The 26,342-nt window shown below is 39.0% G+C and overlaps 2 protein-coding genes across 4 annotated transcripts in view; both read left to right on the plus strand.

Annotated features, from left to right (window-relative positions):
• Positions 1-25,130, plus strand: part of LPCAT2 (lysophosphatidylcholine acyltransferase 2) — a 32,009-nt gene extending 6,879 nt beyond the window's left edge. The window contains exons 2-14 of one of the 3 annotated variants that reach the window (XM_075765358.1): positions 626-679; positions 780-993; positions 2,277-2,389; positions 5,372-5,432; positions 6,454-6,512; positions 7,816-7,850; positions 9,219-9,273; positions 12,520-12,602; positions 13,114-13,239; positions 14,367-14,520; positions 21,238-21,336; positions 23,085-23,226; positions 23,500-23,893. In XM_075765358.1, the coding sequence (XP_075621473.1) occupies positions 626-679; positions 780-993; positions 2,277-2,389; positions 5,372-5,432; positions 6,454-6,512; positions 7,816-7,850; positions 9,219-9,273; positions 12,520-12,602; positions 13,114-13,239; positions 14,367-14,520; positions 21,238-21,336; positions 23,085-23,226; positions 23,500-23,747 (1,443 nt within the window). In that variant the 3' untranslated portion in view covers positions 23,748-23,893. Of the gene's footprint in view, positions 1-625; positions 680-775; positions 994-2,276; positions 2,390-5,371; positions 5,433-6,453; positions 6,513-7,815; positions 7,851-9,218; positions 9,274-12,519; positions 12,603-13,113; positions 13,240-14,366; positions 14,521-21,237; positions 21,337-23,084; positions 23,227-23,499 lie in introns of all 3 variants that reach the window. The other 2 variants (XM_075765359.1, XM_075765357.1) reach the window with 2 other exon arrangements.
• Positions 15,843-16,934, plus strand: CAPNS2 (calpain small subunit 2). The gene has a single exon (XM_010308366.2). The coding sequence runs from the start codon at positions 15,940-15,942 to the stop codon at positions 16,807-16,809; it is 870 nt and encodes a 289-aa protein (XP_010306668.2). The 5' UTR covers positions 15,843-15,939; the 3' UTR covers positions 16,810-16,934.
• Positions 25,131-26,342: the final 1,212 nt, after the last annotated feature.

The following is a 26,342-nucleotide window of genomic DNA, read 5'->3' on the forward strand; positions in this document are numbered from 1 at the left end:
ACTCATTAAGAAAACTATTTGGTAATGTTACATAGACTGAGTTTCTGTGTAACCTTTGTCATTCCTGCTATGCTATAATTTATGACAAAATTAGCTTTGACAGCTCCTCTCTTAGCTATGTTGCCCTTGAAGGAGTATTTTACAGTGGCCTTTGTGGGTTCTGGGTTTCAGTCACTCAGCTTCTGACCTCAGAGTAATGAAGTTCCCTTCTAGCTGCGATGCATTGCAGCTGCACGCAGGAGGAGACAATACAGGAAGTGAATTCTTACAAGGCAGAGAGATTACGGAGAGTCCCATGAAGGGAACATGTCCCCTACTGAGGGAACATGTTCTAGTAACGGAACATTATCATTTATTCTTACTTGTTTAAAACTGATATTAAAAGAACAGTATTAGAGTTACCCAAGTTCTTACAAAAAGGAAACTGAATCTGCTAATTACCCACCCTCCCTGCACAATAGTGTTATGCTGCAATGCTATAAAATATGGCAAGAGAATTAGAGTACATGGGAGGAGGGTTTAGCAAGATGCTGTACATTGCCTGATCTTTAGAATCAGAATTAGAATCTTGTTTCAACATGAAAAGATGATGTTCCCTTCCCTACTTCTACTTCTTCCCCTTTAGCCCTACACTCTCCCAGTGAGTCGTATTGCTACCCTGTGCCTGACCCCAGCGCCGGTGAGAACTAGGAAATCTTCTATGGGCTTTTCTTTTAAAGTACAAAACAAGTACTAACTGTAAGATGGATGATATTTTTCTGTTTCTGTTTACAAGGCAGATGATCAAGACAAGCCTCTCATGCCTAACTCGTACCTTGTTCTTCATAATGGGTTTCCAAGTTAAAGTAAAAGGGAAAGTAGCAAGTCTGCTGGAAGCCCCAATCTTTGTTGCAGCTCCCCATTCAAGTTTTTTTGATGCCATTATTTCTGCCCTAACTGGAATGCCATCAGTAGTGTCTAGAGCAGAGAACCTGTCAACTCCGGTATTTGGCAGTAAGTATTTATGAAAAAATAAAATGTTAGAAGTCAGCAATTTGACAGGAGGCCAAAAAACTTACCTCTGAAAGTGATTTAGGGGAAGACATTTTTAGATCCTTAGGTTCCAAAGATATTGACAGATTATTTCCACTGAAATCCCTGTGACAAATTATCTTTCAAATAAATTGGTCAAAATGTTTAAAAATGTGCTGGTTTTTTTCAGATGTAAAATATCACTTCAAATTTGCTTTATACTGAAAGTATGTTTTGTAACTGCTCAGGCTAGAAGCTTTCTCTTAACATTCTCCCTGTAGGTAGCTTGAGAAATCTGTTCTATTGCTGTCTTTTAACAGTGTGGCCCACAAATGGAGAACATGGATTAGTGAAGGTTATTTCAAAAGAGACCCAACTACAGCAGTCCAAAAAATACCATATTTATAAGTTTAAACTTGCAGGCACTGTTACAGATTTTTTTTTAATGGGAGTCAAACCGGGAAAGAATAAAAGAGAAGTTACTGAAAAAGGAAATGCAGAGAATGGAAAAGATCAGATGACTCATGCTTCTATTATTTTCTCCTCCTTTTGGCACAAAAATAATCCCCATTTGCATACTGCTAGAATCAGCTGTAGACTTTCTGCTGGCTGTACAGTAACCCAAAACTAAACTCAGTAGGCAACATAGAAAAGTGTCTTTGTAGGAAACAAACTGGTAATATATCGATCTCTTAAAAGCACAGGAGCGAGAAATAGAAGATAATTCTTCCCCAAGTTTCTCATCACATCTTAATAGTTCCACACATTCTGATGTAGACTTCTAATTAAATGGGGGGGGTGTCTGTAATTTATACAGAAGCTGTGCATCCTTTGTAACTGAAAAGGGACGTCTCTGTCTTCTTCAGCATAGACTCCAACTACCTGTTGGTTGCAGTCTGCATATGAGTTAGGCCTGAATGTGGCCCAAGAGCAGAGACCCCATCAGGTCTCTTCCTTAGAATTGTGTGGAAATGATCAGTGAAAAATAACAGCAATATTAATAGAATGTGTTTGCGTGAATTTGGCACGTTTATACCTACTGTAAAGCTCCTCAGCTGGCAGTGTAGGTATGTCTTCTATGTCCTCCTGTTTTGCAGAATGAGGACAATAACAACACTCTTCTTATCTATTTAGTCTGAAAGCTGTTTGTGCAGAGTCTGTCTCCTAGTATGAGAATAACAAGTTTTTGCTACAAGACAGCCTTGAACTCATGTGTTTTCTAAGCACTCGTATCAGACAAATAAAAATTTGTATCTCTTTCACAGCAATTTTAAGTTCCCTTCAGCCTGTATCAGTTTCTCGTCAAGACCCTGATTCACGAAAGAATACGGTCACCGAGATAACTAAGCGAGCATTATCAAGAGGCCAGTGGCCACAGGTAATAAATATAGTACTACTCATTCATATTCCATATTCACTGTGCATCATAATATCACAAGTGCCCAGATGAACTGGATTCTGTTGAGGTACGAAGATGAAGTCAGCTGTCAGGTATGTGACTGGTTTAGAAAAGGAAGATAAGAGGCTGGTGCCCAGAAAGAGTTTTCTTGTGACAAATGTGTCAGTTAAAATGCAGCCAGTACCAATTGCTGTTCCAAATGCAGATGCTCTTGACTTTTTCTTTTCCCTATTCAACTCGTAACGTGCTGTCTTCAATGTAGCAGATGATTTGCGTTGGTATATGTGGGTCAGTATTCTCAAGCTAGCTCATGCCCGAGAAGCTATGTTGCAAAGCTGTGCGCACAACAGTTAGGGGATGAGCAGTTGATGAGATGGGTAACCCAGGCTGTCCAAGCTCCCATGAACAGTACTTAAGCTTAAAACATCAATTTCATATGTGGAGAATAGCTGAGGTGAAGCTTAGTTCACTCTTTAGGTTAATAATGCATTAAACCCAAGACTTTTAGGTTGGTCTGAATTGTAGAAAGATTTTAACATGGACGCAAGTGTTACTGATGTGCACAGTGTTCCCCATGGTCATTCCCCAGCAGCAAGTGGCTGTTGCGCTTCTAGGCTTTGGTTGGCTTTCCATCCTGAAGAGCTAATGGGGCAGGGGTTGCTCAGGAGGGAGAAAAGTGTTGAGGGAGCAACTCGGCTGCTTTTACGACAGGCAGAGAGCCAGGATGGAAATCTGCATCCTTTGCAAGACAGACAGACGTGGAACAGTTGCGAACCTACTGACATCTCATTTGGCAGTGGCTCTCTCCTTTCTTCTGTTGCATTGACTCTGGTCTCCTGTCACCTTCAGATACTATCAATACAGTATCATCGCTGTGCTGCTGGACAAATACAGTCAGTGATGCAAGACCTTTCTCCAAAGATATCCTGTGCGGATTTGTGTATAAACTCATGCTTTGTGTTTTTAATTAGTTCTTGACTTGTTTTCTTAGGGGTTAATTTACTCAAAAACTCAAAGAAGTTCGATAGCTAGAGTCACAAGATCTCTTTAGTCGTAGTTGGATACCTCCTAAATGACTGAGAAAAGTTAACTTTTCCCTTCATTTTTGTGCCAGTAATGGCTCTTGAGGAAAATTTAAAAAGGCAAGTGAAAACACAGACTTCAGAAGCAGGTACCTCTGTGACAGCTAGACCTGAATGCACTGCTCTACTTCCTGAGTAGTCTCTAGAAACAGAGAACATTCAAGTAGGGAAGACTGACACTTGCCACTTTTTTGAAATAGCATTATCTAGACATTTCATGCATCATTTTTACTTAGCAAGCACCTTACAAAAAGCTTTTAGTTAGTGTTTAGATTACTTTGACTCATAAATGCATTTTTGTAAGCTGCTGTAAATATTTTTAGAGCCTCCATTATTTTTTTCAATTTGTCAGTTACATGAAAACTGTTACGGACGAAGTGATTTCAGCAAAGCCCTGATAGACCTAATCTCTGCTGAAAACAGCATGGGGAGGAAAGGGGAACTGGCTCTACACCTATCCTGCACTTGGGATAAGAACTAGATATGTATTATGGCATAAATAGTTTATGAGTGAAGTAATCTGGGTATCTCCAAGACTGAGTCAGCAGTACAACTGTGGGTGTCGCTGGGTGATTCCTAGTCCTGTGCCCTGGCCACACCTTCCTCCTACCCTTTTATTTTTTTTGAGAAACTTGACCACAAGATGATGTCTGTCATATCCTCTTCAGAGTGCCTGGGCTGCATTCTCTTAGCACAATAGAAAAGAAAGAGTAGCTGGATTCCCCATTCCCTCCTCCCTAAAACCAAAACACAACAGGCAGAGCAACACGTGCACTTATTAATAGCGTGACGTTCTGATTAGTGCTTCTCCCAACCCTGTACCAAAACAAAGGGGAAGCAGGAAATGATTACTTAGTCTTTGGTCAGTCACTAACATGTTTTCTGAGGTTTATGACATATGCTAAGCAGAGACATACCCATTTTTGTGTGCATAGCACCAGCGAACACTTTCTGATTACAGAATGCGTAACTGTAAATCGGTATGTGAAGCTATCATGCCTTAGAACGGCCTGTGTCTGTTGGGTGTGACATAATGATGCTGTCTTTCATCTAGCCTTGACCTGTTCATTCAGATTGAAGTGGGAGTACACCTTGAACACTCTTGATCCAGACCAGTTCTCGTGCTGAGGTTTTTTTGGAATGCTGCTTATGATCCTATAGTGATGTAAGAAACACAAAGCTTCCTTATATTCCAAAGGGGGCTGGATTCAGTGTGTCACATTGCAGGTGACTGTGCATCTAATCTAGTTATCTTTCAGCCACTAATTCAGAAACCTTCTGGGTATTTGGCGTGTCTGAGTCATTCAGGTTCAGAGGCTATGTAGTTGCGTGTAATGCCTTCAGAGCTCTGCATCACAGATGCACATGCTTTTTCTGCCTTTTGCTGCTACCCCTCAAGCTGTGATCTTCTCATCACAGCTGGCATTTTGACTCACGTTGATAGCATCTGTGCCTGTAAACGCTCAAGTACCTTATGCACTTCATGTCAGCCCAGACTCTTGATGTTTATACACCCAGCAGTTCAATAAGGAGCTGCCGGCAGAGGAACAATTCTCATATCATTACCAACACTAAACATTTCAAGTGAAACACTCAAAGCCTTTTTTATTGTATTTCTGAACGGATAAAGGCCTTTCCCCAGAATTCCTCTCTTACAAAGCACTTGTTCCCAAATCAAGATGGATCAGGTTAATATTACTGTGAGCATCCTTCACTTAATTGTTCATTTATTTTTGAAATAGTAACAGTATTCTTGTGATGCAATGTAACATGTCACAGAGCTTGCATAAAAAGTCAGCCTTTTTGTAACTCATGCTGAAGTATAATCTTTGTATGAAATGTGTGTGTATATATGTACTTCTTTCTCTTTAAATCCAAGATACTGATTTTCCCAGAAGGCACCTGCACAAACCGATCTTGCCTGATCACATTTAAACAAGGTGAGAGATTTTGTCACATCGTTGTTGGAAAATAACGTGTGAAATATTAATTTGGTTGTACTAATAAGGTCTGTAACTTCTGCAGGTACATCATCCACAACAGCACTGTAGTAGTGTCTTACATCAGTAAAGTGTCAGTGGCTTTAAACCCACTACTTTATACTAGTCAGTTTACTTTTCTGACTTACAGTATTTTGTAGGATGCAAAATACCTATGATGTATACCATTAATTGGTTGGGGTTTTTTCTGGGTACAGTTTTCATATAATTTATTTACCCCGAAACTTGACTGCAATTATTATGAGATGAACTACCAAAACGGATGCTACTTACGATGTTCTTTTAGCTCAGCTTACGGTCGTGTGGTCTTAGATTCTTGTCAATTTTGCCATGCAAGACTTAGCAACCAAGTTACAAAACCTCTTCGCATAGTGCTTAGCAAGGCAGGCCAATAGATTATTTTTAACACAGAAAGGTACTTGATAGCATCATTGATCATTAGATTGTTGTGCTGCACTTCAGTTAAAGCCGTGTCGCTCTACTTTCTTACTGTTGTACAGCAATTTGGTACAAAGTTACAAAACCAGTACTATATGCGTATCGCTTATGAAGATGATCAGAACAGAGAAACATTCAGGAAATGTTCGACAGCTTTGTGAGCATCTAATCCTTTGAAATGAATGCCAATCAATGGGGAGATAATAAATAGAAAATGAGTTTGAACAGTCCAGGAATCTTAGGCAGCTTTCTCCTCCTTGAAATGGAGACTAACCCTTTTCTGTCTGACAACTTCCTAGCTGCACTGCTGATTTAAAAAAAAAAAAACCACAACAAAAAAAACCCACAAAAAACTAAAAAACAAACACCCAAAAAAAACCCACAACAAAAAGAACACTTCCCACTGTTCTTGTCTTTTTAAAAATTCCTCCTTCCAGATACCATGTCTTACATGAAATACTTAGAACTCCCAACCACTCCATTAAGCTTAGCCTTAACGATCAATTCTGATTTGTGGTTGCAGGTGCCTTTCTTCCACGAGTCCCTGTACAACCTGTGTTGCTCCGATACCCCAACAAGCTGGTAAGCAGAACATTCTTCTGTAACTAACTAGTAATACGGAAGTCAAAATCCTGACTTAAATGGTACCTACGATAAATATTTTGCATTGTCACTGAAGAGTCTATTGTCCTGAGCGTTAGCATTGGAGAGCTCCTGGAAGCAGCCGGACTTTCCAAGTGTCGCTATGGTGTAGTTGCTATTCTGATTGTGAAAAACTTACTGCTGGGCTTCTTAGCTATAGTTAAAGTAAGAGGGAGCATGGGAAAGTATTGCAGCGGAAGTTAGAAACTTCCTGCAAAGCCACAGAGCCTGTACTTTGAAGTCTAAAATGCACCCAACTTCCCTTCTAGTCCTTTTTTGTTTAAACTCAAAATACTCTTACTGCAAAGGGGCTTGCAAAGTTTCTGAACGAAAGCAAAGCTGAGCCATGCAGTACCTCTGACACCCTCCCCTTCAGGCACCTCAGGAGGGCAGCTTTGCAGATGGTTCTTTTCATGCAACATGCCCTTGTTTTGCCAAGTAACTGTTTACACTTTCTGCCAAGAATAGGGGTACAGACATATGGCTCTGCCTCACTGACAGGTGTAATGCTGGGACATGAGCCCAGCAACTTGTTCACTTTTTTAAATTATCTGGTCATCCAACAAATCCAGAAAAGACCAAACTTTTCATTCCTAATAGTTTTTAAGATGAAAAACAAGTAATTGTTATTGTTGTTATTTACAAGGATTCCTTTGTAAAGTCTTTTTATAGATCAATTTCAAAACAATGAAGTGAACCACTAAAACGGATTGGTATTGCATTTCCCTGAAAGGATTTAAGGATCTGCAGTATACATTGTGAAAATTTTATACAGGAAGTAATAAACATAAAATAAGAAAAAAGCAAAGCAAAAAAAAAAAAAAAAGCAAAGAAAAAGCATGATAGATGACCTATGCAGAAATATCCTTAAATCTAAATCAAATATATTTATGAGGGTGCTTTTCTAAAGGGACTGGTAAAGTCCTGTAGGAGAGTCTTACTAGATTTTTTTTTTCCCTACTTCTATTGTTTGGATCAGAATGAATGATTTTAAATATCTAAGTAACTACACAAATTTTCTTCCTAATTGTTGATATTATCAAAAGTCTGCCATGCTCATTTCCAAATTTTTTAAGGCAAGGAATCCTAGTCGCCTTGACACCTTTATGTATTTTTCACTACAGGACTATAATCCCATCATCTGCTTTTACTAAACTGGTGCCTGTTTTATATTGTAACTTATCTGCTCTCTAACTTTCATCTGGTTTTGTCATACATTTCTGTGTTTTATTTTTTTCCTTAGGATACTGTGACCTGGACATGGCAGGGCTATTCACTGTAAGTTTCTTAATTCTACTGAAAATTACATATAGAATTTTTTCCCCATTGCTAAACTGTCTGCCAAACAGATTCAGCTAAGCCAAGACATGTGTTCTTCTAGATCTGTTTTTATGAGAGGGAAATGCTTGGGGAAGATTGAAAAGGAGCTATGTCATTTGAGAGATGGTGTAGGAATAGGTGAAGAAAGAAATGTGGAAGGGAGGAGGCTGCCCATTCACTAAAACTTGAGAACAGCTCTAAGCCTGGTGGATGAATGATGAAGGCTCAAATCCAAACCTGTGAGAAGATGAAAGGAACAGCTTGGCAAAATCACAAGAAAAGACAGGATGAATGGGGTAGAATCTAGAGATTCTTAACAAAAGTAACTGGAACCGGGAGAAGAACATCCCCCACGCAAACCTGCAGATCACAAAATACGGAACTGTCATGTTCTTTGTAAAACTTCCTGGATATTGTGGCCAGGACAGGACAGTACCAGTCTCCTTCTCAGAAACCTCCTGACCCAGGTTCTGCTTTCACTTACTACTTCTTTCTTACATTAGTACGTTATTGGGAGGAATGCCTAATATTATGTGTTAGTAAGAGTGGATTCCTGGAGAGAGTAGAAAGGATCCCTTAGTTGTTCTGGCTTTTCCTTTTCTCTTTTTTATTTCATCCAAAACAAGAACAGATGAAAGATTGCTTGAAGGTTTGCTGTTATCATTTACCTGATTTAAAGTAAAGAGCAAATGTGCATTTCTGCTTAAAAATCACAGTGAAAAGAACAAGTCAGAAGTGGAAGTGATCATTCTCTTTCGCAGTTTCTTCCTCCCCCTACCTGTTGATACTAAAATTTGTGACTTTTTTTAAAAGCACTGAAGATCTTGAACATACTGACACTTCATGAACACACTTGTGTAAACACTACTATAATTTGCAAAATGGCTAGCAAATACTAACAAATCCTTGCTTCAGTTCTGCAGAAGGAAGTTACTGGTCCTATTTTGCAGATGAGAGGATGAAAGATAAAAGTTAAAGCTACTTCTCAGAATCAAAGCTCTTAAAGCTTTAAAACCCCATATGTATTCACCTCTTTAAAGATAAAGTAACATATACACATTTTGCTGGCCAAAGAAGTGTAGAATATTGTTAATATGCATGACAACAAGTTGCCTGCCCCATGAGCAAGCAGCAGGTAGATGTAGAAGCCCTGTAGAAAAAATGTCGAAAGCATCATTTCAGGGAACTTCATTGCAAGGTACTTAAAAACTTTACCAGTATTGGCTGGTTTTTTGTCAATGCTTTACGAAATTTTATCTACTGACATGCACGTACTTTGTTTTTTAAATAAGTGTATTTTTCTTCCTCTTTCTTCCTTGCCTGCAGAAAAGAGCTGTGTGTAATGACGCTGTGTCAGCTGTTCACAAGAGTAGAAGTTGAGGTAAGAATTAGAAATATTTTTGTACTAAGGTTCAGCAACCAGAGAATTTATTCTTTAATATAAATGCATAATTCACATTATTAATCACTGGTAGTGAACAATACACAAATGTCTCAGAAACAAGAACAGAATCGTGGTGAATAATATATTTAGATTTGTTGTCAGTATCTGTGTACCACAATCTGATGAATCTTTCCTAAAAGAAAGCTGTCAGAAATGTCTTTATTTTTAAAGCATTGTAAAATCATTGCTCATTATGACCACCCACATTTTACAGATGTTTAAACTAAGAATTACAATACGTTCTGTTAAAGGTAACAATTTCTCTCTTTTTCCCACTTTCTCATTTCCCTGCTCCCTTCAAAGTATCCTTGTCTTCCTCGTCATCTTCCCAGACTGAACTCTAAAAGGTTTCTGCAACTAAGAGCTTACTTAAGGACTCTAGTACCTGCACTGGGGAGAAAGCCCAGCCTTGTGTATAATGAACCTGTTCCCTTCATCATTAAAATCAGCTGCACAGCACTAAGACAGATGAATGACAACTGAAACAGCATACACACTTCATAATATCAGTACACTTACTGCTCCCTGTTTAAGAGTCAACATTCAAAACATAGTAGTGACGAGCCAGATAACTAAGGTACCATCAGTTTGTTTAAGTGTTATACTTTACGTTCCCTACCAGACCACAACGGATTGTCAGTGTGGACTAAATTGGTTTAGGGACCTGAGGAATGCCAGAAATTCACACAGGTTTTGCTGTGTGTTTCCAAAACACAGAATTCAGCAAAGTTGTGCAAAGCTTTGTGAATACAAGCAGTGTTGCTACTAACAATTGGCAATATGGTCTTTGTTGTGAAACAATAAGATTCATTTTAAGGGAACACCTTGTTGCTTATAGTACGTGCAGTAGGCACATATTTAGAGAAGGTGTACTAATTCTCCTAATGACTTTGTACAGAAGGACATATCTATGTAACTTCTGCCCACAGGAGCAAGAAATAATTAACATAGCCCTTTGAGTAGAAGCTTTATTTTCCCCTACTTCAGAACAGAACTCAAACTTGCCTGTTAGAAAATAAATTTCATGTTCCAAAAGATTAAACTGATACAAGGCAAAATGTGCAGCTTTCACAGAGCATGTGTCCCCAAAGTGGAACTAATTTCTTAGCATCAATGCCAAAGTCCTTCCATTTCTGAAAAGAAGGGGCAGATTTGCCTGGGGAAGGAGGGAATCAGACCACTTCTTTTAGGAGTGAACATTTCTGTTGCTGTCCCATACTGTGAGCAAGTAACCTCTCCACTCTTGTCAGTCTTGCACTACCTCTACCTGCATACCCTTGTAGTCCAAGGGAGTATGTGCATGCATGTCTAGTCATATTCTAACAAACTATAGGTATTGACGATTAAACAGTGAACCTGACAGTGAGTTTTAGGGTTGCAAAAGATACAGCATTTGGCAAATTCTATAAGAAGAGAGACTAGGTCAAAAGCAGATCAGAGAAGTGGTTTTGCAACTGAAAGAGCTGTGAAGAATTTTTCTTACAGGACTGCAATTTGACAAGGAAGGTATACTCATTAGTCTTTACCAGATAAGCAGCAGGGTGTGTGTGAGATCATCCATGCCACCTCAGGAGGCCAAGAAACCAAATCCTTCGTCCCCAGCTGTGGTTTCTGGCAAACTGGTTTTACAAATAATTGAAGGTGGGTTTTATGAAGGGGATGGAGGTGTTGTTTAACTTACCAGAAATTTAGGTTGCTCTCTGAGCTATACCTCAGCCTCAAATGATATAATGACCACTTTCAAGACCATGACCTGTGTTTGCATAGATAAGCTTTGCAGAGTTATGACTCAAGATGACACAGTTCTCCGTTTCTGTGTGCCTGTGCTTCCTCAATTTAAGAGTTATGTGACTTTCGAAGGGGAGTTGTAATAAGCAGGGATACAGGTCAGACTTGAACAGAGCTGGCAACTGCTTATGGAAGGAATGAAATCTCAAACCTTCATGGGAACAGCTGGACCCCTGCCGTCCTTACAGGGGAGAAAACTTACAGCTATAAGCAGAAAATTATTATGGCTATTTGACAGATAACCAATTCCATAAACCTACTGTTTTTAATCATGAAGGGGCAGCATTCCTTAGAAACAAACCTAAAAAGGCTATTCGGGATGGACTGCATTTATATGAGACAGTTACCACTGTATTAGTGCAGCACCAGCAACCGCCGTACATTGACACGTAATTAGCAACTGTGTCTTCCAAAGAACCATGAGAAACACCTCATACTTACTCTAGAATTCCTGAATTCTAGGTTTTAAGGGCAAGATTGCAGGGTGGGGAGTAGCAGAATTGAGATAAATGATAACTATAGCTCAGAAAAGGTATGGTAAACAGAGCTGCAAGCAAACACTGTAGACTGAGGTAGAAAGAACAGAATACTCCTCCACACACACACTACTTTGCAAACAAACAGATGCTGATGCATGCCATGTTAGATAATTCATCTATAGTACAGTTTTAGTGTAATGCTACTTCAACTTCTTACATATTAACATTGAATATATCCTCAACAGTAAATGTGTTGCAGTTTAGCTATCTGGGTTGTTTTCTAGGTTTGGGAGGAGAGGGGGTAGTTTTCTTCAGATTTTTTACTCTCTGCTTAGAGTTCCAAGATTTTACAGTATTTGTATCCTGTTAGTGCTCTACTTACAATTCAGAACTAAGATTCCTTAACATTTTTATCATGGAGGAGAAACTTACAGAAAACATATCAGTCACATGCTGACAGATACAATTAACAGGTACGAGGTGGGACTGCAGTGTGTTATTTAAAACCATTATAAATCTTTCACACGCTATTCCAGTATATAACAGCACTTACAAAGGATCTTTGAAAAGGTGTGTACTCACCTTTCAGACTCACATTCTTACCTATGCAGCATTTAATTTTCTAACTAAGTATGCATTTTTTATACTTTCCTTCATTGGGGGTTTGGTTTTTCATATTCAAGCAGCTACTACCAATCTTTAAGAAGTAGTTTTGGCCTAAATCGCATTTGTGTGGCTAGGGCAGAAGAGCAGGAGTGGTTTCTAAGGCAGTTGAGACCTCTAGTGTCCAGTTCCTTCATTGCACGGCTAATTTTTTTCTCCTGTTTTTCCTCCAATCCAAATAATAACAAGAAATTGTTCATGTTGCTAGTAAAGTGGTGGCTATTGAATTGATTGGATAACTCATCTCTTTCAGTTTCTACCTGTTCACGTTCCTACTGAGGAAGAAAAGAATGATCCCATTCTTTTTGCCAACAGAGTCCGACAAACCATGGCAACGTATGTAATCAGCCATGAATAAAACCTTCGAGAACTTTTCCTTTATATCTAGCAATTCCATATATATCCTAGCCATAAAGTACAATTTAGTCAAGTCCTGGGTATTGCTCTAGATTTTCACTAAGAGGTGTCAAATTCCTATACTAAAACACCCTGATCGTTTTTACATGGAGCATAAAGAAGGTTGTCTTACATTGGAACATGCAATGTTCAATTCATGCAAAGCTGCACTAAATCGCTCCCTTATTTGCTTGGCAAAAATAAGGGCGTGCTTTGTTCTCCAAGGTTACTGGGCTGCAAACATCATGACACTGCCATAATGCAGTTTCACAGTATGGTTTCACAAACTAGTATGTATTGCTTTATCCTACTTGCAGCAGTGCAAGAATGAATTATCGTTTGTTTTGTATATTAGCAGTAAAGCCTAACTGAGACAGAGATGGGAAACAGTCAACTAAAAGTGATTTTAATATAAGAAACTGATTTTTCTTTTTCCTTAATTTTGTTTCAGTGCTTTGAATGTGCCAGTCACTGATCACACTTTTGAAGATTGCAGACTGATGATTTCAGCGGGACAGCTGACTTTACCCATGGAAGCTGGGCTGGTGGAGTTCACCAAAATTAGCAAGAAACTCAAGTAAGGGAAGTTTAGCTGTTGGTAGCATAATTACTACAGTGCCACAGGTGTTGATGGGCATCTACAAAAGGATAAATTACCTGACAACTGACTTGGCCATGTGTAATATAGTGCATTTATGTATACAACTTGCATACATAAACTATTTGGAAATCAGAGATTATGAAAACCCCAGTAAGAATTAATCCCAAGTAGTTTTTGTGGGCAGTGTTACAGGAGGAAAAAAATCTGTTTTTCTAATCTTTTATGGATTTATCTCACCAAAAGGTGAGGAAGGTAGAGCAGTAGCTATTTTAGGCACTCAATGATAATCTTGGTGCCCAATTTAAATTGCTTTGGTGGAGATGCAAGGGCAGTGTGTTGTAGGAAGTAAAAAAAACCTTTCCAGCCTGAGACTTCGGCCCGTGGTTTACAGTTCTTAGTTGTGCTGTGCAGCTATGTGTCACAAGCGGTGTCGACTTTTTCTGTCTGGATACAATGGAATTTGAGGACTGAACCACTTAATCATACAGTTAACTCCATCAAATAACTTGGCATGGCTGTGGTCAAATCTGAAGTGAATTTTCATTTATTACTTATATGCTCCGTATCCATTTATAGAACTCTGTCCGGAACAATCTTCAATAGTTACATGGCAATCCTAATTATTTTTACTGAGGTGCAGTGGTGTATTTCTGCAGAGAGATCAGATACTTCTCAGTCTGTAGCAATACTAGCATTTGGGTAGAGAGCTAACAGACCTGAGATCTGTTCCCTTCTGTTAAGGAAATACTCACCCTAGAGCATGATGCAACAAATGCTGCACCTGAATTTATGAAAAGCTCTCTGCTAGACTAGCCTAGTGACTGGACAGATGACCATCTAGTTTTGGGAAGTTACTCTAAGGATGTGTGATATACTCAAGCATGGAACTGCCTGCTTTTAATATTAATAACTGGGGGGGAAACAGTCCTTAATTGCTGATTTCATATAAAATACCAGGTTGGAAGTACAGCGTTTTTAATGCTGTACACACATGCTCTGTTTGGCTGTTTTTCATCTTTAAACACTGTAATAACTCCTCCTGAAATTCCATCTGTCCAAGATCTGCTGTATAGAAATATCTCCTCTCCCTCATGTTTGCGTAGCCTAAAATGGAATCATGTCAGAGAGCAGCTGGATACCTTTGCTGCTATTGCAAGTGCTTCCAAAGGGGGAAGAATTGGAATTGAGGAGTTTGCGGAGTACTTGAAGCTGCCTATTTCAGATGTCCTCAAAGAGCTGTTTCTACTCTTTGACAGGGTGAGTAGTTGGTCGACTGACTTGTTGACAATGTTTTGTTAAAAATCATACCCCAAAAAGATATTTAATTCATTACGTCCAGCTTAGTAAATATTTCTTGGTTAGCAATTCTTGTAGGCAAGTAGGCAAGATAGGTGACTTACAGTTTCCTTCTTAAGTTTTGATGGAAAAAGGTTGGTCAGTTCGTAGCTTGTGAGATGACAGCCATCTCTTGGACCAGGTTGCTGCACCACCATCAGATGATAGTCTTCATGTTGGCAATGCCTGAATATTTCCTTCTGCCTACCCCAGATTTTAAGCTTATGTACACTCTGACAGCTTAATTAACCGATGTAGTTGTAAGTAGATAATTTAAGGCAGATCGAGGCTAACTAGAGTGCACGTTCCTGCTGTGTTTGTGAAGGGTGCTATTAGACATTCTAAGGACCTCTCTTGCCTCTCTCCAGCCATAAAGGAGGCTAAGTGTTAACCTGATCTTTTAGGCTTTCCCCCAGAGTCAGTGGTGATCTCTCCCATTTTCTACTTCTCTGAAGATGAGAAAAATTGCTCTATGGATGCGCCCCTCTGACTATACCAGAAGCATCAGTGACTAGAGCATGGCATAGAATTCATCTTACTTCTAGGCATCCAATATGTGCTACGCTGCAAGCAGCATGTTGTACTGCAAGTGCTTATGAACTGGAGTTTGTTTCTTATCGTAGGAGCTCTCTCAACTCAGCATCACTCTTCCTGATCAAGTTAGCTTTAGCAGTACACCTGTCCTTGGGAGATCATTGTGTATATGCCGATTAAAACCATTTCAGGATTTTTTCAGATAAAAAGGTTTTACAAGCTCAAAGAGAAGAGTCAAATATATTTCCTTAATTGCTGAATGCATTGAAGCTCTTGCAGAGCTAGGTACTCATCCTTTCTTCATTCTTGCCTCCCCATGTTGGACCATTGGCTCCTATGAACACATAGTCCAAGTCCTGACGCAGAAGTACATACAATAGAAATACAGCATGGCAACCAAAATAATTGAGGGCAATCAAGACTCCTTTCATTTTCCCTATCTGGCACAACAGCATCAGTGACTAGAATTAGCAACGTAAAGCTCAATTCACTAAAAACTTGAAGGCATAAAAGATTGCAAGGACAAGATTCTAGTAAGGTTTTGCTTAAGGAGATCAGCTTAACTGAGGAACAGTCACACTAATGCAGCAGGGATCTTTTCAAATTGCTTTATTATGAGCACAGGCATTTTGAGACTTCTGCTCTACGGCTTTCAGCCTCATCGTTGTTTTTTTTTTTCTAAAAAGATTCCTCAAATCACATGAAGCTAACTATGCAGAGAAGAAAAAAAGAAATAGAGGCGTATCAACAATTGGCAGAAACTACTGAGACCTGAGATAACTCTGGCAGCTGGAGACGTGCACAGACATGGTGAAGTCTAAGCATGCAGATAAGTTGTGTTCTGCCCACGCCCAGCTCAGACACAATACAGCTTCGGAGAGTTGCAGAAGCACTGGATCTCTGGGAAGCTCCCTTCAAAAAATCTTCGCTATGTTCCTTGCTAAAGCTTTGCTGAGCGGAGGAAGTGGTAGTGGTCGTGGAGGGACCCTTGCACGTGGCCTTGGAGGTCTCCTAACAGGAGGTGGACATGGAGGGAATCTTGGCGGACTTGTTGGAGGTCTTGTCAATCTTATAAGTGAAGCAGCAGCTCAGTACAATCCGGAGCCACCTCCACCTCCTCACAATCATTTTATGAATGTGGAAGCTTATGAGAGTGAGGAGATCAGACAGTTTCGTCGCCTTTTTGTCCAGCTGGCAGGAGATGATATGGAAGTGTGTGCCACAGAGCTAAGGGACATCCTGAACAAAGTTGTTTCCAGACATCAAGACTTGAAGACAGATGGCTTCAGCTTAGACACATGCCGTAGCATGGTAGCTGTCATGGACAGTGATACAAATGGCAAACTGGGCTTTGAAGAGTTTAAGTACCTGTGGAACAACATCAAGAAATGGCAATGTGTGTACAAGCAGTATGATACTGATCAGTCAGGCACTGTTGGGAGGGCTCAGCTGCCCAACGCCTTGAAGGCTGCAGGGTTCCACCTGAACGAACAACTCTGCCAGTTAATCGTGCGCAGGTATGCCGATGAGGACGGTACCATGGATTTCAACAGCTTCATTAGCTGCTTGGTACGACTGGACAGCATGTTCCGGGCCTTCAAGTCCCTGGACCAAGATGGAGATGGACAGATCAAAGTGAACATTGAAGACTGGCTGCAGCTGACCATGTATTCATGAAGGCATAGAGAAGAATAAGCTTTGTCTGGGAGATACACATGGAAGACTACAATCCTGGAGAACTGTAGTCTTTTCCTTGTTCTAAGGCAGATGTAGCTAATGGTAGATAGCTCAGCTTAAAGTGTTGTGATTCCTCTTGTGCATGCATTAGTCTGCTTTTCTGAAGGGTTTGTGTAAGTTGTCAGTTGGATAGCTGCGTAAGTCTGTCTCGGAAAAACCATCTCTAGACTCTGAAGAGAGGGAATATGTTGAAGGATCAAAGCATACTTATTTCTTCACGTACCGTGGCTTGTATATAACTATTATATAAAAAGCTCGTACATTTGGTGTTGATGTTACTGTTCCGATTTGTCAGCATTCGCTAAGCTGGAATAAAGCTCTGTTTGCCTGAAGGCAATCACTAGTAATAGAGTTGTGCAGTTATTTCTAACAAGGGGAAAAGTACGAGAGTTGCAATAAATATAATGATCAATGAATTTACATGATCATATTTAATTTCCTTGTTACTTCTGCTTTTTCATGCTTATCTGCTGAAGCAAAACCTGAATGGTATTCTCAGTTCTACCTGCTGACCAGGACAAAATTGCAGACTTATATGAGGATACTGTCACAACCTTTTTCTCCTTCCTACAATTCTATTAACTAGTCTTTTCTCTCTTTCCTTCAAGCCTTATTATAGTTATAATGAAAACAACTTAAAATACTACACTTATATTTAGAGAAGCTTGCTGTAATAATGCAGTCACATAGCAGACAGCCAGCCAAAATCAGCCTCTGGCTATCTGAGTTAAATTTGATCAGGGTGCAGTGTCCCACTCAGGCTAGTTATGCAGTTCTGTCTAAGATGTCAACTTTTGAGAAAAAGAAGAAGGAATAACATGAATGTTTCTTTGAATTAAGGACTACATAGTCAGGAAAACAGCTCTTGCACTGCAATGCAGGGCTCTGCTGCTTTAAAAGAAAATTGTCTAGGGTGTGTGCTAGCTGCCTGGAATGTGAAAGGATGAGTTGAGTGTAAGTCTCCAGATGTAAGAGTGCACATGCCCCTGCCCCTCCCCAGGGAGACATCAGTGACTAATTGAGAAATACCCCACAATACCTGCAGGGCATCTGAGTGCTGATGGGGTACTGTGGTTTGGTTTGTTTCTAAATTTCCATAGCTTTGATTTCTAAATCTTGCAGTTACACTTGGCAAAGAGCATTTTCCAAACTGATGAAATCTCCTCCCTGGTGTACTTGCAGAAGCCTTTTACTTGCAACTAGGAGAAAGTAACTTACAACTTTTTTAACTAGACTTTTTTCCTCCTGCATTTTGTTTAATACCAAGCTGGGTGACAGAAACAGTAAAAATATTCATATTGCCCAAAATTGTGATGAAAGTGGTCAGTTCTTTCCTAATGGCATTCACCCCCCTCCCAGTTATTCAATGCAGAAGCACACAGTTATCCACAGTGACATTTGGGCTCTGAGTAATAGAAAAGTGAGCACGAGGGAAAGTGTGGTACCTCCAGGTGAGCACCATCCTACCAGGTTTTTTTCAGAATGTCCCTTTCTGACTAATTAGGACTTGCATGTAGCAACAGGCAGTGGAAATTTTGGAGTTATAGCAACAGCCTCTTACATGATGAGCCTGGATATGAACGCGAGAGGTGCATCTGCAGTTTTGAGGCAGTAGTACTTTAAACTTTATTGATTGCATCTATCTTCCAGTCCTTGTGCAACTCTAAATGGGGACTGCTTATAACAATGCAAACCTTCTTGTTTCCCAAAGTGTAAGATTTACTTTATTATATAAAAAAACACCAACAAAACTCTAGTTACCATAGCATGCTATAGTGAAAATACCAGCAGAAAACTAGTTTCCTTAAAGAAAACAAAGGTTGTGGAGGTTACAGTATGTTTTGATTATTTTATGTAACATAAATACAAATAGCCAAATATTGATGTTCTACTTTGCTATTTAGAGAATTGGAGCTCAGCTCACATGTTGCTTCCTTAAAATATTCTTGGGTACATAGGCTGCAAACACAGCTAGATATGCGTAGAATGACTTGCTTATTTGCAGTGGTGCTACACAAGCACTGAAGGTTTTCCTGCATTTTCAGTTTAAGTCCCATCTTTCTCCAGGCACCAACCCTATCATTTCTTCTTAACCAAAACACCAGAGCAATTGGAAGTTAGCCAGCATCCTAGGGTTTAGTAGAGCTAGTCACAACATGATCTTGCAAGCATAGTAACTTTATTTCCTACTCAAATGGCTGAAGTTCTGTGTATCAAATTGCGCTCAGTTTTGATTACTGGGGTTTAGCACTTTAATGAAAGTAATACGACCCTTACTAGCTCTTGTCATTTTTCCATGTGCAGCCACAGCTGTGTTAACTTTTTTCAGAAGTTGTTTTTTAATGAGACTATTTTATTTAAAGTTTACTTCCCAATTCTTGTCCTGATACATATTCTTAACTTGAAAAATAAATTTAAAAAAAATTCTAATTGCATCAAACAATCCTTTGCTAAGAATACAGTCTATAAAAGTGTCCAAAAATAATATTCCATGCAAGTTTGAACAATTAGTAGCTACACTCTTGCTTCAGTTGTTTTAAGAGTTTACGTTTATAATGATACATTTTAAAGTTAGATCTGTTATCTCTACTATGAGAACTATGATGTAGCCAAAATATTTAAAGTCAAACTCTGCAGCACAATGAAAGCACAGATTTGTAAATAAAACAGCATTTATGAGAGAACATTGTCCTTTTCTAATGATTACAAACTGTCAAAAGTTATATCCCTTAGACACACAGGAAAGCAACTTAAAGACTATTCATATCTTTGATAAAAAGTTTCCCTAAAATTCACAGGTCTTTAAAGTATAAGATGTTCAAAGGTTGCACGTCTTCAAAAAAAGATTGGTTAGACCATCAATATAAAGAAAATAATAGTTATCTGCACAAATCAGTCCTGAATTGGTTTTGAAGGCTAAATAAAATTGCATCTTAGCAGTTATAAATCCTGTCAAATGTATAGCTTGAGAAAGAAAAGTTAGTACCGAACACATTATCACACATATTTTGTTAATCAAGGACTACCTAAAATTTAAATTCAATAACAGAAATCCCTATTTCATAGAACCCAAGATTTTCAAAGTGATCTACAGAGCAGCCTTAGCATTTCTCCACTGGCAAGCTCCATATTCTGCTATTCAGCAGCAGAAACCCAAGAACAGAAAGGTTAAGGTTGGTATGCTCATGTGAGCATTGGAAGTTGGTAGGAGAGCTAGAAATAGAATCTACATCTGGCTGTTCGCTACAGATTTACCCAGGAGACCATCCCTCTCTCGCTTGGCTGAAGTTTTGTGCTGTTATCAGACTTAGCGAGTCCACTTTTTAAAAAATCTTTTTCTTCTTGAAATGTACAGCATATTATCCACAAAGGGTACTCCGTTTTATGCTTTTGTTTGCTTTTGAAATGTTTTTGTTGAATGCCCTTATTGTGAATGTTCCAAACTATGAGCTACTAGTCATCTCTACAATGCTTTCATTAACTACTCCATGTCCCATCACCTAACGCTTATATGTGGCTTTTCCCCAGACAGGATGTTTCTCAAAACCGTCAAGAAACTTTCAGTGTGGTCACAGGAACAGTATTGACTTACTTAAGCATATATTTCAACAGGCATCTGCCATTTTCCCTATCTGCAAATATAATGCAGCTTACATAGAATTAATCATGAATCCCATCAAAGCAAGCTTCACATGTTTTGTTGATGTAGCTTTGTAGTTAACACAGTGAAATGTTCGTTCAGATCAAAACTGGAATTATCAGAGAGGCTGCTACAATGAATTCATTGTGTTTCTGGCTTAAAAGGTAGGACAGTGTATTAGCTTCAAAATACCATGTAGGGCAATGCATTTGCTTCAAAGAAAAGCTTAAGATAGACCATGTAGATTTACTGCATCATCAGGCTGTACTTTTGCTAGCATATATTTTATTGCTGAAGGTTCTTAGAAAGAATTAACTCAAGGCAACAGCCTAAATGTTGGCCTGTTTATTCTAGGATGTTGCATTGGTCTCTGAACTTTAGGAAGTGCCAGCGCTAGATGAATTCCAATTCCAATTGACTCTTGTTAGAGGCTTCTCAAAGGTCATAGACTAAAGAAAAAACTTGTAAGTCATTTTAAATCTTTTTTGTTGGAGTGTTTATAAGATACAAATTGATACCAAATTTCTACCTATTGAAAATACGATTATTGCTACTTCAGCCGTAGTATTACATATATTTTGCGAGCTGTTAGTACTTTTTCCAGGAAGAACAAATACCTCTAGTGTTGTAAACTGTCTTAGTGCATGTTGTATAGTTGATTTACACAACAGCTTTTAAAGTGATTTGCAATATTAACTATAACTCCTGCCGTACATATTTTGGTACAGAATGGAGATGGCACCATCGACTTCAGAGAATATGTAATTGGTTTGTCTATTCTTTGTAACCCAGCCAACACAGAAGAGACTATTCAGATGGCATTTAAGGTAAGTTCAATTTAGTGTAAATCTACAAACCTGACAAATCAAGACTGACTGTAAATCTGTTAGCTTTCAAATCATAAGTTTATAGCTTCAATCTGTTATGCGAATGTGAGTAATACTCTTAAACCAATTGACATTTAGAGTGTGAAGGGGAGGGGGAGAATTGCAGGCATCATAGAAAAGGGTTTCAAAAGCCATGTGAAGGCACTAATGAATATGTAACTTGGCAGGCTAACTCCAAAAATGATTCAGCAGCACTTGCAGTTTTTTCGCCTGAGGTTTTTTTCTGCTGTGATTCTTCAATGTCACAAGTAGACAATAGATGGAGCAATATCCTCTTGTGGGTCAAGTGCTCAGTAGAGTCACTGTTGTTAACAGAGTGGGGGGAATCAGGAAGGGCTATTCAGGCCTAGCACATCCAAAATTGGGCTGCGTCTAAGATCTATTGGCTTGCACTATGGTGTCCTGATACTACAAGCGGCCAAGGAGCAGTAGCTCCTTTCAGATCTCAGGTACAAGCAGGCAACATGTCACCAGGGATGCCAAAGTTGCGAGGTCCTGAATAGGAAAATGGTCGAGTGACTTTTTTTTAGTAGATCTTTAACACAGATGCAGTTATTTTACCCACTAATCTGTTCTTAGGAACCATACTGAACAATATATTGAGATATAGACCATGTTCATCTTAAACTGGGTATTTTTTAATACTAATCTGTACTTGGGAAGTACCAGAATTTTTATGGCAAACCATTATATCCACTGGCTGCTCTACAGATAAGCACTACAGCTGTTCAAAGTGATTTGTGTTTTTACAGGGATGTTTTATCACTACAGATTCCTATGAAGAAGCAAGCCTAGCAGCTATTGTTGCTGTTTCATTGTTTTGTTTTCTAGACTATACTCTTCAGTATCTTAACAGTAGCGCTGATTATAAAATTAGTCATTTGTTTTAATTCCCAGTTTCAGCAGGAAATGACTGGTTCAGCTAGTAACGGCCTGTTTCAGTTTGAAGTAGAACTCTAAGTTTCCTTTTGCTACTTGTTTTCTTTGCCACTGAATGTACTTTCCTTCACAATGAGAAAGTTTGCCTGTAGCAAGTAGTTAAGAATTACAGCTCTCCATCCCTTGTATTTCTCAAGGCATTGATTCATAGCAGACGCTTACTGTCACTGCACTGGGAAGGATGGGGTGATTAGTGTACATCTACTGCCTGCATTCCAGTCACCAGAATTCCTTGTTAATTACAATAATTCCCTAGTGGATCACTGATCACATATACTAAAATTGGGGTATTTTATGTCAGAGCATAAACTATGGCAAGTTTAATCTGATGGCAGATGTGCCATAACTTAATGAAAATGAAAACTAAAACTTAAGATGTTCCAGTATAGAGTGGCTGAATCCAGCAGACCCTTAACATAGCTCATTCTGACAAAAAACATAAACCTTTATGTTTTGGTTTTTATCAGATTTGTATGAGTTTTATTACTGAACTAATGCTGTGAGGTTTGTTGTTGCAGAATGTTCAAATCCCAAATATAGCATGTACTTTGCTCTGCTAAGTGTCTGCTTAGTCTTACTCCAGAGAAAATACATAAAATCTTTTGCAAGAGAAAGTAGCTGAGATGGAACCAGTCTCTTCAAATCCCAGGCACTGAATACTAGAAACCTAATATGGGTGACTCATGGTGCACACAAGGTTCATCAGCAAACTGATGTTAAAGTATTTCTGCATGTTATGTCTTTTCCAGCTCTTTGACATGGATGAGGATGGCACTATAACAGAAGATGAGTTTGCTTGTATCATTCAGTCAGCTCTGGGGGTGCCTCAGCTTGATGTTTCTATGCTCTTTAGAGAAATAGATGCAGATGAAACTGGGAAGCTGTCCTATGGTAAGTTACATCCTTCTGTAATGAAGAGCACTCTGCTAGTCATATTGACAGTGCGAGTTTCCTACCTTTTTTCGTCCTGAAAATATCTGATGGTTCTCATACCCTGTTTCTGGGGAAAACTGTTGAAGCACAGACCTAGACACTTTGTGTGGTATGTCTGAGATGCTTCAGAGGGAAGTAACTGGAGATCAGCTTCAGCAAAAGGAGCAAGCACTGAAATTTTCTTTGGTTCTGTTCTTGCACTATAGTATCCGTATTTTTTATATTTTTCAGGTGAGTTCAAGGACTTTGCACTCAAGCATCCAGAATATGCCAAGCTCTTTACTACGTACCTAGAGCTACAGAGATACCAGTTAGATATGTTGGAGGGGGATGACTTTGAGTCACCTGAAATCAAACACAGTCCAGTTAGAAAGACTACAATCCCAGTCTCAGAAACAACACCAATTGCAAGAAATAAAGTCTGTCCTGAAGGCAATGAAGAGGATAACTCCAGTACCTCTGACAAAAAGGATGACTGAGAAGAGTTAAAGTATTCAGCTCTTGAATTCTACAGGATTTTTTCCCTAGCTATTCATAAGCACAATTGATATAAAACAGAGATGGAAGTTACAATTTTTAAAAAATGTACCTTTATTTACTTTCATATCAGGAAGAGTTATTCCTGTTTGAGTGTAAGGGAAAAAACACTGTAACTACTCTGTCCTTGATGTCAGTATCACAACACTGGGAATGTTGTTCACTGTCTTCCAAGTTCAAGCTTCCACAAAAGTAACAGATTTCCTCAGAGAGGTGAGGGGCTCCAGCACTGCAGTGACTTCTCAGAATGGAGACTGAGTCCACTTGTGTAAAAACAAGTGGAATTTTTGGTGCTCCTCAATTCCTCTACATGCCCAACATGTCTTAAGGGAAAAAAATGATGCCAGAGTGTTTTAATTTGCAATATCCCTTAGCCTTTCTCAAGTTTCTGAGACACAAAAATGAGTTACAAGATGCTGAGAGTTGAAGCTGGTGTTTTCTTTTAGCTGTCCTTAGGTTTCCCTTAACTACCTGTGAACTATAAAGCCTAAGCTTCTGAACAAGACATGTTGATTCAACTGATGTTAACAGAAACAGCTTTAGGCTTAAAGGCTAGTTAAAGATGGAAATAGCTGCACTTCTAACAACAAAAAACTAATTGGAATTCCAAGATAGCAGCTCGAAGTCTACAGGAAAATGCAGACAATAAGACCCAAGAATTAATGGACTATTTCAAAATAAATAGAATGTTGTTTACAGTAACAACTGTTCAGGATCACATTAGGAGGAATATTTCAAACTTCAGCATATTTTTATTCTAGTAATTATCAACAGAGGAATGTGACCTTGCTCTGCAAAACTTAAAAGGCAAATGTGCTGTCAAGCCATAGTTCTAGTAGTTAGTATCTACTCTAAAGTTGTCTCCTAGAAACCATGTTTGCATTACTGTGCCATTACTCAATATGTTCTTAGGGTTTGATTCAAAACCAAGCTCTTTCAAGTCAATGATTTGAGTATGTTTCGCTTCAGCCCCTTCTAGTGCACTGGAAATTGGGCCTTTTTCCCATCTTTCATCTGAATGCACTTTATACAGTATTTAAAATATATACGTATTTACACAAATAACTTCTAAATAAAAACTTGAAAGGGGTGGAATGACAGGATATTTTCAAATTGAAACTGAGGTGAGCAAAGTCTAGAATGTCTAGTACCAAAAATAACCAATTTTCAGCAGGTTTTGGATCTGAAAGGGTAACCTCTGCCTCTAAGTTATTGCTTGTGTTGTCTGGCTGCAAGTTCATTGCCACGTGTAATCTTTCTGTGTTTATAATTGTGCCTATCCAGATGTTTCATATGCTTAAAATAAATCTATATTTTTAAAAGACTTTATTTGAACAGCTGAGTCTTCTTAGTAGAGTAGGAAAGGTACTCTGTCTACCTCAAGGGGCTGGAGGGGTTGTCAGGAAATCATCCTTACGATGTCTTACCTTGATAAATACAATGCAACCTGAAGTTGACATTTTTAGTTCTGAGTGCAATGGCACTTTTTTTTTGTGGTAAGGCTAGAAAAGTAGGACAGGACTGATACTCTGCCAGAGTTACTTCTGCTGACGATCTCAGCAAGAGGGGATATGGTACAAAGAAGATTTGCAGGTATGTGGGTGGAAAGATACCTCTGTTTTCTGAGAGAAAATAAGGCATCACCATTTACAGATACAATGAGTGACCTCAACTACAACTGGAAGCAACAATCATGGCTTTGTGTAATATGAACCAGTAGGAGAAGATTTTCTTTCACTCCAGAGAATGAGAAGCAGGAGTTACACTAACCTAGCTGTACAGTCAGCTGGAATACATGTTAATTCCTCAGCAAGGATGCTTTTGCCTAGCACGTTAACCAAAGCCCTCAGCTTTTCAGCCAGCAGTAACCTTTTCAAAGATGACTTATATTCCAACCAGTAAGAAAAAGATGGGTGGGCAAAAATGACAAAGACAACCACCTTCAGGTCTTGAAATGCTAAGGGTGCCTTACGCATGCTCCTGTTGAATGCAGCCACATTCAACAACTGGAGTACGATGTTGCGTACTAGCATAGCGTATTTAGGACTAGTGGTTTTATAAATCCTGCAAGTCACACAAGTACTTTGCAATTAAAGCTAAAAATATTGTGTATATAAATCTACATATCCCAATAGTTTAAGGAGGAAAGGCCTCAAATGGGTTTGGTATGTAGCAGTGATTCAGCTATGCTCTGAAAAGAAATCAGCTAAACGTTAGAGACACTAACTCAATATACACACATCTGCTTGATGTGCGGGAAGGGAATACATTAATTTCTAGGCATCATTGTGCCTCAGGGAGCTTTTAAAAGGACCAAACTAAAAGCACTCTGCAATAAACAGGCATTACATTAAGTGGCAAAGCAGGAACTAAACAGAAGGTGGAGGTTAAAAATACTAAACAGAAAATGGTTCTCAATCAGACATTGAGGGATGACACCTTTCTGCCTGATACTTCCTGAGGTGCAAGTTCTTGAGTCTTAAGGATCATTCTGAGTCCTGCACAGTAGAGCTAGAAAGGTATATTTGATCCCATGT

The sequence above is a fragment of the Balearica regulorum genome, chromosome 13, assembly GCF_011004875.1.
Source record: "Balearica regulorum gibbericeps isolate bBalReg1 chromosome 13, bBalReg1.pri, whole genome shotgun sequence".
NCBI lineage: Eukaryota > Metazoa > Chordata > Aves > Gruiformes > Gruidae > Balearica > Balearica regulorum.